The 15,525-nt window shown below is 42.9% G+C and overlaps 2 protein-coding genes across 2 annotated transcripts in view; both read left to right on the forward strand.

The window, feature by feature from the left end:
• The window catches only part of LOC104305247 (alcohol dehydrogenase 1), a 387,682-nt gene that overhangs the window by 200,132 nt on the left and 172,025 nt on the right, over positions 1–15,525 (forward strand). The window lies entirely within an intron of this gene.
• Positions 1–15,525, forward strand: part of DNAJB14 (DnaJ heat shock protein family (Hsp40) member B14) — a 32,307-nt gene that overhangs the window by 14,729 nt on the left and 2,053 nt on the right. Inside the window, exons 3-7 of the mRNA XM_009906072.2 lie at positions 4,606–4,751; positions 7,900–8,085; positions 8,473–8,567; positions 9,225–9,334; positions 11,039–11,211. Coding sequence (XP_009904374.2) covers positions 4,606–4,751; positions 7,900–8,085; positions 8,473–8,567; positions 9,225–9,334; positions 11,039–11,211 — 710 coding nt within the window. The remainder of the gene's footprint in view (positions 1–4,605; positions 4,752–7,899; positions 8,086–8,472; positions 8,568–9,224; positions 9,335–11,038; positions 11,212–15,525) is intronic.

Here is a 15,525-nt window from a genome sequence, read left to right on the forward strand (position 1 = left end):
GAGTTAAAAAAACCACAAGAAAAGCAGTTCCCAAGAAACTAAACTCCCAAAGTAAGTGGAAGTACCCAACTTCAAATAAGCCCAAACCAAACAACAACAAAATAACCCAATTCAGTAAAAAAGGGGCAGGCCATAAGCAAGTGATATGCAGATTGCAGTTTACAAAAGGAACATCTCTCTGGGGTTTGCATATGCCCTAAGGAAATTAGCACTAGGGACTACAGTGCCTGAAGAGCCCCAAGCCCAACCACACAATTTGAAATGTAGCTTTCAGAAAGTTAGTTGTTCATGCTGAGAGTGCTGCAGGATGGGAGTTTCAGATGTGGTTAAAAGTTAGATCAGCAATCAGTCCTTTCTAAAGCCTTTACTTGATTTACTGTTAATTTTTCCCAGCCTCTACTGGCTGATGTTGTGTGGCCAGTGATAGGAGACAAGTGGAAGGGGCTGGTTCCTTCTGCTCATCTGCCCTCCTGTGACAAATCACCACAGGACAGTTCAGTGCTTCAAGAAAGGGATTCTGGTAGAGTGAGGATTGTCAGACATCAATCTGCCAGAGTCAAGGGCTGAGGAATGTGTCCAAACAGGGCCTGCCTCTGCTGAGGGGTGAGGATCAGGTTGTCCATGGCTTCCAGCAGCTGGAGAGAAATTTCTTGTCACGATAGGGGCAGATTGGAAGAAGAGTCTTGGAGAGACTCTGTGCAAAGCCCATGATGCCCATCTCTTTTAAGGTGGAGAAGGGATGTGGCATGGGTTGTGTACCCCAACAGTGTTTGAGAAGCCTAGCGGCTTGACAGCACAAGTGTGACCTGAGCATCTGTTAGCTTGTCCTGGTGATCCTGTGTGGTTTGTCCTGCTATAAATTTACTTACCAGGTTGAGTTTGTGATGCATGAAAGCTTTGACTGTCAGGAGCACACCACAAACATTAATATTTTTGTTTAGTTTGAAAGCACTTTAGCTTGTCCTAACATCCCCAGTGCAAAGCTGCTGCAGCACAGGTTTTGGTGCAAAACTCATGGGGGTTTTGCAGAGGGAGGGAAAACCAAGCTGTTAGTCTGCAACAACTGCCTTGACTGATACTCTGTAAGAGACCTCGTGGCAGAAGCTGCTGATTCCCTGTAGGAAAGTTCCATGTTAGATGCTAGCTACCTACAGTCCAGCTGCTTTTTGGCTTGAAGTGGCAAAGCAGTGGTATAAAAATGTTGTCTAATGGCAGAGTGTAGCAAGAGTGTCACAGCACAAGCTGATTGCTGAGAATTCCATTCTTAGATGTGGTGCTTTTCCCCTGTGCATTTATACAATTATTTAATGTATTTTAGCTTTAAAGCCTCATCTGCCTAATCCAGAGCCCTGCTAAACTCTGCAAAGTTGCCCTGTGTATGTGTGTTCCACGTGATTCACCACAAAGTCATACACAGCTCTGCTTCTCAGGCTGTCCAGAGTGCTTGCAGCTTATGTGTGCTGCTGAGATTCGTAAAAGCCAGCACTGACTTGGGTGAGATCTTCAGATGACAATGGGCTGAACAGGGAACAGGGGTTATGTGTCTCAGCATTGATGCTGTGCAGTAGAAAGGAGGGCTGTGTAAATGATCTGAAGGATTTGTTGCAGGTCTGCTGCAGTCAGTGTTGCTGTGAGCATGTCCCAGGCTCACAGGATGTTAGGGATTGGAAGGGGCCTCTGAAGGTCATTGTGTCCAACCCCGCTGCCAGAACAGGACCATAGAACCTGGCACACATCACACAAAAACATATGCAGATGGGTCTGGGAAGTCTCCAGAGAAGGAGACTCCACAACCTCCCTAGGGAGCCTGTTCCAGTGCTCTGGGACCCTCACAGCAAAGAAGTTCCTCCTCATGTCTAGGTGGAACCTGTGCTGTAGTTTAAATCCTTTACCCTTTGTCCTACCACAGAGTGCAACTGAGCAGAGCCTGTCCCCTCCCTCTTGACCCCCAGCCCTCAGATATTTATAAACATTTATTAAATCCTCTCTCAGTCTTCCCCAGACTAAACAGCCCCGGGGCTCTCAGCCTCTCCTCACAGGGCAGTGCTCCAGTCCTTTAATCATCCTGGTAGCTCTCTGTTGGACTTTCTTCAGCAGATCCATGTCCCTCTTGAACTGGAGAGCCCAAAACTGGATGCAATATTCCAGGTGAGGTCTCACCAGCACAGAGTAGAGGGGGAGGAGAACCTCCCTTCATCTGCTGGACACACTCTTCTTAATGCACCCGAGGATCCCATGTCCATCCAGACAAGAGCATGTAGGGAGAATTAAGTTGGGGGTGGTTGTGACAACTTCACTGAAGGCTTCTGTGTTTAAGGTCAGCTGTTTAGCCTAAGTTAGCGGATCAGGGTTTGGTTGGAAAAGACCTTCAAGATCATCAAGTCAAACCAGAGTGTAAAATACACTTGAAATGTTAAGTCATAGCTTCATACAAACCCAGGAATGTTGCAATAGATATGCTTGTGTATTTCCAGGATCTTTTGTCTAGCAGAGTAATGACTAGCCAAGACTTGTGAAAAAAAAATAGGAGTATGTTATACCTTGGGTGAATACTTGGGTTTTTTTTATCAATAACAACAGCTGATTTGTGGGCCAGGTTCAGGGTGGCAGTTGAATGGAAGCTGATTGTATTCATCCCTTTGGAGGGCAAATGCTGTAAGACCCACAAGGCACATTTCTGCCTGCACTTTCTAATCAGGAACTAGCTCTGGTTTGATGCACTGGCTGTGAGCAGATCATGGTGTTGGAAGCTGGTGGGTCACCTGCTGACCTGACCATCATCAACAGGATGCCAGTGGCATCCTGGCCTGTATCAGGAACAGTGTGGCCAGCAGGAGCAGGGGGGTCATTCTGCCCCTGTGCACTGCACTGGTTAGGCCACACCTTGAGTCCTGTGTCCAGTTCTGGGCCCCTCAGTTTAGGAAAGATGTTGACTTGCTGGAAGGTGTCCAGAGAAGAGCAACAAAGTTGGTGAGGGGTTTGGAAGACAAGTCCTATGAGGAGAGGCTGAGGGAGCTGGGGTTGCTTAGCCTGGAGAAGAGGAGGTTCAGGGGAGACCTTATTGCTCTCTACAGCTACCTGAAGGGAGGTTGTAGCCAGGTGGGGGCTGGTCTCTTGTCCCAGGCAATTAGCACCAGAACAAGAGGACACAGTCTCAAGCTGTGCCAGGGGAGGTTTAGACTGGATGTTAGGAGGAAATTCTTCATAGAGAGAGTGATTGCCCATTGGAATGGGCTGCCTGGGGAGGTGGTGGAGTAGCCATCATTGAAGGTGTTTAGGAGGAGACTTGATAGGGTGCTTGGTTGCATGGTTTAGTTGATTAGATGGTGTTGGATTATGGGTTGGACGCAATGATCTTGAGGGTCTCTTCCAACATGGTCTATTCTACTCCTACTCCTACTCCTATTCCTACTCCTACTCCTATTCTGTTCTATTCTATCTGCTGACTGGTACCACTGTTCCTGATTTTCCCATGAGAGTTGCCCACTGTGGGACATTCACTGGCTGTGAACGGGAAAACACTCTGAAGTGAGGTTTTGGGTGTTAGAAGAACAGATTGGCATCTCTTGGATTGTTCTTTTGGATTATTTTTCTGTTTGTCTCTTCTCTCCATACTGGAGTTGTTAAATAACGTCTTTGCAGACGTGGTACGCATTTAATGTAATGGGGTTTTTTCTTAAGCATATTTTTAACTTCCCTGAGAAATGACCATATGCTGTCAGGGGAAAAAGTTGTGGAGAGTTCATGGTGCTTAAAAACACTTGAGCAAATGTTTAGCACTACAGTTTTAATGCTAATTAAATAACAACTTTGCTAAACACAGATGACTCGCTACCTAATTTTACATCAACCAAAATTCTGAAGAGTCTGCTCCACAACCAGATAATTAAGATGCTGAATTATTGAGGAGAAGAACTTGGATTGGATGCTGAGGTAGCAAATTCTTCAAATAAAAGCTTAATTTGATACTGTTAGCCTACAGGAGGAATACCTCTGAGTTTTCAACAATGCTACATTGAACATGAGATGAGCTGGAGCTGTAATTGCTGGAGCTGTTACTGCTTCTCTGAATTTATATGAACATTCAAAGAAAGTTAGGATCTAGGTGCATTCTGAGCAGCAGAGGTATTTTCACAGGCTTTATTTCCCTGAAAAGTGAATGCTTGAATGGTCTTAGGACTTCTGTTTGGAGAAACAGAGGTATGTTTTGGTTTGATTCCTATCATGCGTGCCCAAACGCATGTGCTGGTGACAGTCCAAACAGGCCTTCCCGCCTGCTAGCTCTGCAAAGCACATTTGGAATCCTTATTTTATGCATTATTAACAGTGATACTCGTAAAACACTACAGGAATTGCAAACTGAAACCTTTTCTTACAGCTGCAGTAGTTCTACAGCAGAAGTAGTGAAATAAATGTAAGTAGTCAACCATTTTGAGTACAACAGTTTACTGTTCTCAATAGTGAGTTTATTATGAAAAAGACACTCTGTTTCTAGAGTGGATTTTTGTTTTTAATCCTTCATATTGAAAGCCAGAGAGGTATTGCATCAGTGAAATGTATTACCTCAAACATTCAGTTTACATTTCACTTCATTTTCTTTTGCAGTATAAAGAAATGTCAAAATTATTACGAAGTCCTTGGAGTGTCAAAGGATGCAGGTGAAGAAGACCTAAAGAAGGCTTATAGGAAACTTGCTTTGAAATTCCACCCAGATAAAAACCATGCACCTGGAGCAACAGAGGCTTTTAAAAGTAAGATTCTATTTTTACTTACATTTTATTTTATGGTTAAACTTTGTCAGATTAAAGACATTCATCAGCATTGATCACTTGTCTTGTTACAAATTTGTCAATGTTGTGTTTTGCAGCTAGTATGAAACTGACATTTTAATTCAGGAAAATATTTTGCAGGATCACAGGATGTTAGGGGTCAGAAGGGACCTCTGGAGACCTTCCAGTCCAACCCACCCTGCCAGAGCAGGACCATAGAATCTAGCGCAGGTCTCACAGGAATGCATCCAGATGGGCCTGGAAAATCTCCAGAGAAGGAGACTCCACAGCCTCTCTGGGGAACCTGTTCCAGTGCTCTGTGACCCTTTTACAGTAAAGAAGTTCTTTCTCATGTTGAGGTGGAACTTCCTGTGCTGTAGTTTACATCCGCAGCCCCTTGTCCTGTCACAGGGTGTGAGAAGAAGCTGTCATTCCTTCCTGACACCCAGCCCTCAGATATTTACATACATTTATTAGACCACCCCCTCTTCCTCTTCTCCTCTCCAGATTGAACAGCCCCAGGTCTCTCACTCTTTCCTCGTAAGACAGTGCTCCAGTCCCTTAAGTCATCCTTGTAGCCCTCTGTTGAGCTTATTATCCTCAGGTATACCTAGAAGTATAGATAAATAATGTGGACTTCTGCAGTGGGATTTGGTTTCAGAGGATTAACTGTGATTTTCAGGTATAGGGTGTAAATACTTGATCTGTGACACCCACTTGCACAGGTTTTTTTACTGTTGACTTAATATAGTCAAAGACATCTTGCTGTCTTGGATCTTTCCTATACTTGAGCTTGAAATAAACAAATACTTGATATCAAAATGGAGTTTTTACTGAATCACTTATCATGGTAAGTATCTTTTCCATAGAATTCCTTGGTGGGGGGGTAGTTCTGTTACTTTTTGCACACAAACCCACTTGATTTCAGACATGGCCTTATTAATAGTTGCCTCTGACCATTTCTTGGGTAAAATTTACAGTCTCATTTTACCTGATCTAAGGCTGCCAAGATCAGTCCTGCACAACAGAAATTTTTGAGGAAAAACTTTTTAAAGCTTAAAACTGGAAGGGACCTCAAGGATCATCTTAATTCCAACCCCCTGCCATGGGCAAGGACACCTCACACTACATCACATTGCTCAGAGTGACATCCAACCTGGCCTTAAAATCCTCCAGGAATAAGGCTTCCACCACCTTCCTGGGCAACCTCTTCCAGTGTCTCACCACCCTCATGGTGAAGAATTTCTTCTTAACATCCAATCTGAATCGACCCACTTCTGGTTTTGCACCATTCCCCTTAGTCCTATCACTACCTGACAGCCTAAAGAGTCCCTCCCTAGCTTTCTTGTAGGCCCCCTTCAGATACTGGAAGGCCATAATAAGGTCTCCTCAGAACCTTCTCTTCTCCAGACTGAACAGCCCCAACTCTCTCAGTCTGTTTCCATAGGAGAGGAGCTCCAGCCCTCTGATGTGGTGGTGATATTAGGCAAGGTACGTACTGAGATCTTGAGCTACCCAGTATGACTCTTCTGTTGTACTGAGCAATCTCCCTGAGCTTATATTTTGGAATAAAAAATTTATGCAAATGTAATAACTTCTAATCTCTTGGAATCTCTTTTAGTAACTTCATCAAAAATCTTCCCTTTGAAACTTTTGAGCAGGTTTTTTATGTCTTTTATCTAAAGGAAATGATACTTGAATCAAATCTGTTGTGAATTAACATCAAATAATCAAAACCAAGTAACAAATAGTCAAAGTCTGACGACCATCCTGTGACATTATGGCATCTTCTCTTTATGTGCAATTGTCTGACTGTTTCCCTAAATGTTTAATTGCTGGGAAAAATCTAAATTTTTACTATCAGTAACTTACACTGAATAACAAAGGGACCTTGTAGCAGTATTTGGTGTCAGTAGTGTATGTCCTGTCTTGCCTGCAAATTACAGGGCTTTGTTTCTTTGCCTTTTCTCCTCCACATGAAGGAATTGCTAATGGGTGTTTCTAAGGGCATCTTAAAAAGCACATAGCTAAGACTCATTACTTTTTTTTTTAAGATTGGATAATGTTGAAAACATCAATTATGCAAAGCCACAGCCTTACTTGCCTGTGTTGAGGTCATAGTGTTGCACCTTTCACAAACCTTTGATGACTGATGGCTTTTCAACACTGAAAAACGTCATCTCTCTGCCTTGTGTCAGTTGGCTGCAAAGGAAGCCTTTTGCTGGAGAGGCCTGGAGGAGAGAGGAGGAAAAGCAGAAAGAATTTAATGCAGATATGACTGAGTGAAGATTGTTCATTGAGTGCTAACAGAAATTTTCCTTCAGTCTGGAAGAGCTGTTTGTCTGCCCAGCAGCTAGGGTTAAAACTAGTAAAGTCAGCAGAGCTTGTGGTTTTTTTCACACTGATTCTTTCCATGCTCACCTAACTCTGTTTTTTCCCTTTCTACCCTCAAAACTGAAGTTGTTCCTTTGTGATAATGTAGCTTGAGAGAGGACAAGCACCCAGGCCAGGCACTCCAAACATTGAAGTAATCTTGGTGGACTTAGGAACACACATGTTCCTGTCATGCATGCATGTTGTGGTCTTCATGTTAAGTCATGCCAAAATTTATGTTATTAATGTAATCCATAAAATATCTTACAAAGCATATAGAAAAAATGCTTGTAGACAGTAGAATTCATGCATTTGAAGAGGTCACCACGTGAAAACAAACCCTACTGAATCTGATGTTTTTAAACTAGGCTGCTGGGGCAGACTGAATTTTGCAATCAGCCAGCTTCAAAGCTGCCATTGTGATGTTTCCTGCTTTTGGGTCTTTTTTGGTCATTCCAATGAAAGAGAAGATTGCCATAGGTGTAGGTGTTCTCCTAGGAAAAGAAAGAAAGCTCTCCTGCTTTCTGCCTGGTTCAACAGGATAAAAGGCCTTTTAATAGTGTTGGTGGGAAACTTTATGGAAGCTATGCTAAGAAAAGCAAGAGGTGTTTCTGGCCCTTGTTCCGCCATAGCTGATTTGTAACACGTAGTAAAGGACATCCTTTGCTGCTTGTCCTTGACTTTGAAATTGCACTTTTTGTGCTGGAGTAGTTCTTATCTTTCATTTATGGGAATTGTCTTTTATTCCTTGCTTCAGAAATTGGAAATGCATATGCTGTGCTGAGCAATCCAGAGAAGCGAAAGCAGTATGACCTTACAGGCAGTGAAGAGCAAAGCTGCAATCACCCCAGCAATGGTAGATTCAACTTCCATAGAGGGTGTGAGGCAGATATTACTCCAGAGGATCTATTCAACATGTTTTTTGGAGGGGCCTTCCCAACAGGTATTTGTATACATCAGTTTAACCACTGGGATACAGCAGTACTGCCCGAAGTGGCATTAGAGTTTGTGACATTATAAACCCACTGAAATTACCCAAACCTGCCTCTGACCCCAACTCTTTAATGTGCATCACAGTTTATTTTTCCCCTGAGTGCTGCTGAATCCCAAAAATGTGAGTTCAGTTCTTTGGGATTACAATGGTTATTCTGTGGTACATGAAGTCGGTTGTTTTAGAGCTTAAAATACTTAAAACTTTGAACTGGTAAGGTATCTTAAAGTTATGTATCATTGTTCAGTAATTTTAAAGGCTTTCTGTTGTCACTTCTGTATTGACCTCTAAATAGTTGGGGGGGTGACATGATTTAAATTTGGGTATTTCTTTCCCTAGGTAGTGTACATTCATTTTCTAACGGTCGTGCTGGCTACAGTCATCCTAATCAACACCGTCAGAGCGGACATGAGAGGGAGGAGGAGAGGGGTGATGTATGTTTGTACACCATTTAGTTTAAACTATGGATTGTGAAATTTGCTGAGAGTCACTTTTGTGTTTGTACCAGTCCCCTGTACTCTAGAGGAAGGTTTATAATTGCTAGTTCTACATTTGAAAGCTTGGGCAGGAGGTAGCTTTACTGATTAGTAAAGAGACATGCACCTTTGAGAAGATAATAACCTGCTTTTGTAAATCTGTTACTGTATGTCACTATCTTGCTAGTGGCTGGTAGTATTAGCTTAAATACACCATTAACTCTAGGTCCCTAATCCTTGTCTACATATAAAAATCTGTTTGGACTTAGGTAAGAATTGAACTTAAAGCTGTTTATCTGTATGAATTATATGCACAGCTGTATAATTCCATATGACTGTATGGATGAGGTGACATCATGGCACACAATACAAATGAATCCAGCTATTCATTTAGAAATTACTTCTGGCTACATGCTAACCCATGAATGAACTCTTGCAGCTTGAACACTCTGAATGCTGTGTATGCATTGGAAAGTTTAGGTAACACCACACTGTTTGCAGGTTCGTAGTTTCAGTATTCCTAGCAGCTTTTGATGCTCAGTCTTAAATCTTGTCAGATGAACCTATTGACTTGATGCTATTTTGTGAAATACCTGAATCTGTTTTCTTCCTTAGGGAGGTTTCTCTATGTTCATTCAGCTGATGCCTATTATTGTGTTAATCCTTGTCTCCTTGTTGAGCCAGTTGATGGTATCTAACCCTCCTTACGCCTTATACCCAAGATCGTAAGTAACACTGTTTACAAAGGCCTGCAGTGATAGGATGAGAGGCAATTACTTCGAACTAGAGAAGAGCAGATTTAGATTAGATGTTAGGAACAAGTTCTTTACTATGAGGGTAGTGGAACCCTGGAACAGGCTGCCCAGGGAGGTGGTTGGGGCCCCATCCCTGGAGATACTCAAAGTGAGGCTCAACAGGCCTTTGGGAAGCCTGATCTAGTAGAGGATGCTTCTGCTGACTGCAGAAGGGGTTGGACTAGATGACCTTCAGAGGTCCCTTCCAACCCAGACCATTCTGATTCTATATCCCACAGTGAGGAGAGGGAAGAAATATGTAGGCAAAGAATAAAACCTGGAACAAAGAACAAAACTAAGAACCTGCTGTGTGAATGTAATGGAGAAAAGAGGTCAGCACTACCTGGAGTTTAGGAGGTGTTCTAATATAAGGCAGTGGGTCCTTGCAACATAGCAAGTTGCAAAGGTGTTTGCATCTCCAACATATTTGATCAAATCCTGGAAATTACTAAGGGTTATTATTCTTTTAGGGGCCTTCTGTGCCTGCAGTAAGTGAACTACTTGAAAGCAGCTTTATCCTCCTTACTTAAGTTTTGAACTAGATGAGGGCTAGGTAAATGGTCTGTTCTTCAGGCTTCATTCTAAGTGATGGTAAAATTATTTATCTTCAGTTTCTTGCAAAGAATTCTGCCAGTGAAACTTACCTGCTTTGTACAGTGGGATACCATGGCACCAAGCACCCCATCAAGTCTCCTAACCACTTCCAGTCATGGCAACTCCACCACATCCCCAGGCAGCCCATTCCAATGGGCAATCACTCATTGGAATGGGCTGCCCGGGGAGGTGGTGGAGTCACCATCACTGGAGGTGGTTAGGAGGAGACCTGATGGGGTGCTTGGTGCCATGGTTTAGTTGATTGGATGGTGTTGGGTGATGGGTTGGACATGATGATCTCGAGGGTCTCTTCCAACCTGGTCTGGTCTATTCCATTCCATTCCATTCATAAACTTTTTTTCTTTGAGAGAAATAAATTTAATCAAGCTTGCCAAGCTAGCCCATAGACTTAGCCTACTTGCCACAATTATTTTACATGGGCTTAGTTGCTTGCAGAGCTCTCATCCCCACCACAGAAAGGTTTCTTTTCTCCTCTCTTATTTTTCAGAGTTCTTTATTTATGGAGTGTGATGTTTTCCCCTTCTGCAGTCCCTATGCTGTCATAATGCTTATAAGCAGCTCTATGCCAAAATGTTTGAGCACAATCTTTGATTTTTTTCTTTTTAATCTGCAGAATGCCAGCAGAAAAATGGATTTGTCAGGGCTGGCAGAAAACACTTTAGACTGGAGATGCCTGTACCAGGTTGCTACAGAATAGTGACCTGTTTTTCTTTCTGTTGAGTTTGTAATTTCCTATTACCAAACTTTATATTTTCCTGAATGTGTCTTAATAAAGTGGGTTTTTTTTTCCCCAAGGTCAAGGGTGTAAACAGCAGAAATGTAATGCTCAGGTGAATGTAGTAAATTCTGTGGCAGGTTATATAACCATTCACTTCATTACCTGCCTTGAAATGGCAAGTTCAGTAATGTGCTGTTCTTCTGTAATAACAATTTTTTTTTTTTAAGTGTATTTGTGGTGTGAAAAAAAGAAACAGAAATCAGTGTCTAGTTTCTCTCTCCCCTCTCCCTCCTTTCTTGCAGAAGTACAGGGCAAGTCATACAAATGCAGACAGAAAACTTGCATGTCGTTTATTATGTCAACAAGGACTTTAGAAATGAATACAAAGGAGCATCACTACAGAAAGTGGAGAAGAGTGTGGAGGAGGATTATGTGTCCAACATTCGTAACAACTGTTGGAAAGAAAGGCAACAAAGTAAGTCTGGTAATTTGTGTCATTTCATGAAAGCATGCATTGCTGTGGGGGGAAAAAAAAAGATTGCCTCAGGCAAGAATGCAATGTTTGTATTATTAAAATATCTGAGTGAGAAAGCAAGGGTAAGGTTCTTCATTGTTTCTAACTTCTCCAAGTGTTCCCAGCATCACTTAATTTCTGTTTTACTCAGTGGCCTAACAACTGTCTGCAAATCAGCAGCAATTTTAACCTGCTGGTTTACTACCTCCTGTTTTACTATCCAGCAATGTGCTGGTTCTCCTCCCCCTCTACTCTGCCCTGGTGAGGCCACATCTGGCATATTGTGTCCAGTTCTGGGCCTGTCAGTTCAAGAAGGACCTCAGGGAACTGCTTGAAAAGAGTCAGCACAGAGACACAAATATGATTAAGGGAGTGGAACATCTTCCTTATGAGGAGAGACTGAGGGAGCTGGGGCTCTGTAGCTTGGAGAGGAAGAGCCTGAGAGGTGACCTCATTCATGTTCATAAAGATGTAAAGGATGAGTGCCAAGAGGATGGAGTCAGGCTCTGCCCAGTGATGCCCCATGACAGGACAAGGGACAATGGGTGGAAGTTGAGGCATAGGAAGTTCCATAGAAACATGAGGAAAGATTTTTTTTTTTTCCCCCTATGAGGGTGACAGAACACTGGAACAGGCTGCCCAGGGGGGTTGTGGAGTCTCTCTCTCTGCAGATATTCAAGATCCACTTGGATACGTTCATGTGTGATCTGGTCTAGGTGATCCTGCTCTGGCAGGGGGGTTGGACTGGATGATCTTTTGAGGTCCCTTCCAACCCCTAACATTCTGTGATCTGTGACCATTTCTCAGTGAATTGGTAACAAGGAAGAAATTGCTCTTAAGTTAAGGATGAATGCTAAGCATTCAGATTTCTTCCCCATTAGTTTATCTTGTCAATATCTCATTTCCATAAGTGCTTTTTATGTAAAGCAAAAGCCCTCCATAGGTGTTTACAGAGAAGGAAAAGAATAATCTGCCTTGGACCACAGTACATACTAAGGACATGCAGCATGTAAATTCAGTGCTTAATCTTCTGCCAGTGCTGAATAATTTTTCTTCCTGGATTTGGTACCTTGACTGAAAGCCAGGAATTTTTTTTTGAAAGCCTAGATCTGAAAGCCAGGAATTTTTTAGTTTACAATCTATTTTAATACATAGAATAAACCAGGTTGGAAGAGACCTTCAAGATCATCGCGTCCAACCAATCCAACACCACCCAAACAACTAACCCACGGCACCAAGCACCCCATCAAGTCTTCTCCTGAAAACCTCCAGTGATGGCGACTCCACCACCTCCCCAGGCAGCCCATTCCAATGTGCAATCACTCTTTCTGTATAGAACTTTTTCCTAACATTTAGCCTGAACCTCCCCTGGCGCAGCCTGAGACTGTGTCCTCTTGTTCTGGTACTGGCCGCCTGGGAGAAGAGACCAACATCCGTCTGTCTACAACCTCCCTTCAGGTAGTTGTAGAGAGTAATAAGGTCACCCCTGAGTCTCCTCTTCTCCAGGCTAAGCAACCCCAGCTCCCTCAGCCTCTCCTCGTAGGGCTTGTGTTCCAACCCCCTCACCATCTTTGTTGCTCTTAATATTATACAAGAAGCTGTTTTCTTTGAGAAGCATAGAATTCGGTATTAAAGCATAAGAAAAATGAATAGCATTGACCATCTGAGTACTGTGTCCAGTTCTGGGCCCCTCAATTTATGAGGGATATTGAGACACTTGAGCGTGTCTAGAGAAGGGCAACAAGGCTGGGGAGAGGCCTCGAGCACAAGGCCTGTGAGGAGAGGCTGAAGGAGCTGGGATTGTTTAGCCTGGAGAAGAGGAGGCTCAGGGGAGACCTTATTGCTCTCTACAACTACCTGAAGGGAGGTTGTAGACGGGTGGGGGTTGGTCTCTTCTCCCAGATAACCAGCACCAGAACAAGAGGACACAGTCTCAAGCTGTGCCAGGGGAAGTTTAGGCACGAGGTGAGGAGAAAGGTTTTCCCAGAAAGAGTAATTTGCCATTGGAATGTGCTGCCCACGGAGGTGGTGGAGTCACTGTCCCTGGAGGTGTTCAAGAGGGGACTAGATGTGGCACATGAAGCCATGATTCAGTCATGAGGTGTTGGGTGATAGGTTGGACTTGATGATCGCTGAGGTCTTTTCCAACCTCATTGATTCTATGATTCTATCTCCAAATCATTGCCAGTTTTAACCTGTTACTCTATTACCTGTGACCATTTTGTGAACCTTTCATGTTCTGTGAGACCAGTGCTGCTAAAACAACATCAGTATCGAAGCCAGATGGTTTCAACTTAGCAGCTGGTAAATGTGACTAATAGTTTGCTGGATAAATAATTCATTCATTAACTGTCAATAGACTGAGCAGAAGCAAACAGAATGCTCTTCTCTGAGCGAAATCATGTGTTCCTGCACAGCCTTTCTCTGTGCAGTCCAGTGATGCCAAACCTTTCAGCTGAGATAGTCTCATAGTTTCTCCCAGTTGTAAAAGACAGCCTGGCTTCACAGCTGGTCAGTGGCCTGAGCAGGACTGCATACATGCTTTAGAGCTGGCTTGCAGAAGCTGCATTGCCCATGGACAGCAGGCCTAATAGTCCCTGGAGGCTTCATACCCCTCGCTCATGAGTACACATTGCTTAGGCATAAATAAACCTCCATGGTTTAACAAATTGTCCACAGGAAAGACTTGTTGGCAGAAAACTGCAGATGGGTCCCACATATGCAAGAGAAACACCAATGCTTTGGAAGAAAACTTTCATATTGCTGCCCAGACTACTAGATATTATCAGAATATATTTTTCCAGGTTTTTCAAACACAGGAAGTCATCAGAGAAACTTTGAGTATAATTCTTAAGCAGATCTCAAAACCTCATGCATTTTTCCAAGTAGGTAGTCCTTTGGTCACCTTGAAATGTTTGAGTATGTCCACTCTTCATGAAATGAGTAATTTTACATCTGCAAGTGGTGACTAAATGAATGATTGGAAATCTTGTAACAAAATAGTTTACAAAAATGGGAAGTAATTGTTAATAGAAAATTAAAGACAAGATGTAATCCAGCAGAATAAAGACAGTGCAAGTTATCTGTGTGGGGTTTTTTTCATCAGATTGTAGATCTTAAAGGATAATTTGCTTTTATTGTCCCAGTCATTGCACTTGGATTTACTTGCATGTTGTATTTGTGTGTCTTGTAATATATTTACTGTCTAAATTATCTTTGAAAGGATTTAGTTAATATGCAATTTCCACCTGGGGAGGGAAAGAGGTTAAAGAATACCTTTCCCATTTTTCAGCCTTTATTCACAGGATCACAGGATGTTAGGGGTTGCAAGGGACCTCAGGAGATCAAGTCCAACCCCTCTGCCAGAGCAGGAACTAGCAGAATCTAGTGCAGGTTGCACATGAGTGCATCCAGATGGGTCTTGAAAGTCTCCAGAGAAGGAGACTCCACAACCTCTCTGGGCAGCCTGTTCCAGTGCTCTGTGACCCTCACAGTGAAGGAAGTTCCTCCTTATGATGAGGAGGACATGCTTCCTATTTTAAGCATGAGCAGACTCTTGGCCAAAGCAAAGAGGCCCATGCTTCTGTCTGCACATATTTACTGGGAAAAAATGTGATGACCATAGTATAAAGCAGAAAATAACCTGAAGGTGGTGACTGTCATGTTGTTTGCTATTTGCAGTTTATCAGATTGTGAAAACTAACCAGATTGATTTTTGAGTAAGCAGCCCCTAATAGATTTTCTCTATTTATAGAAACAGATGATGTTGTGGGTTTATGGATTTAAAATACCGGTTGTCTCTTGGATCTTCTTGCCAGTTAAAGTCTTCCCAGCGTTGATTGACGTTTAAGAACACCTTGCTAAATCTGTTCAGGGATGAAAAAGATTTTCTGGAATTAACATGCTCAGCAATGTCAAGCTATTGAACACCAGTACAATACAGAGCTCTTTTATTAATACCTCTGAACACTGGCAGTCTGAAGCAGCATGAGTTGAAGTAACATGCTTAGCATTCAGAATGGATCTTTGGGCCCAGACAAGACACTGGAGCTGTCAGTAATATGCAAGATCACTGAGCGTGCCCTGTATTTTTAATACAGAAGTAGCAGGGGATTTGGTTGGTTGGTTTTAATCAGGTACTGCTGTATGAGATATGAGGGTGCTGGAAGGCTGTTGCCACTTTTCCTGCTCAGAAAGATGAAGTGCTTGTGAAGATCCAGCAAAGGGAAGCTGTATCAGTGTTGTCTAGGGGCCGTCAGCGGTTAGTTAGAATAG

Source organism: Dryobates pubescens, chromosome 1 (assembly GCF_014839835.1).
Source record: "Dryobates pubescens isolate bDryPub1 chromosome 1, bDryPub1.pri, whole genome shotgun sequence".
Taxonomy (NCBI): domain Eukaryota; kingdom Metazoa; phylum Chordata; class Aves; order Piciformes; family Picidae; genus Dryobates; species Dryobates pubescens.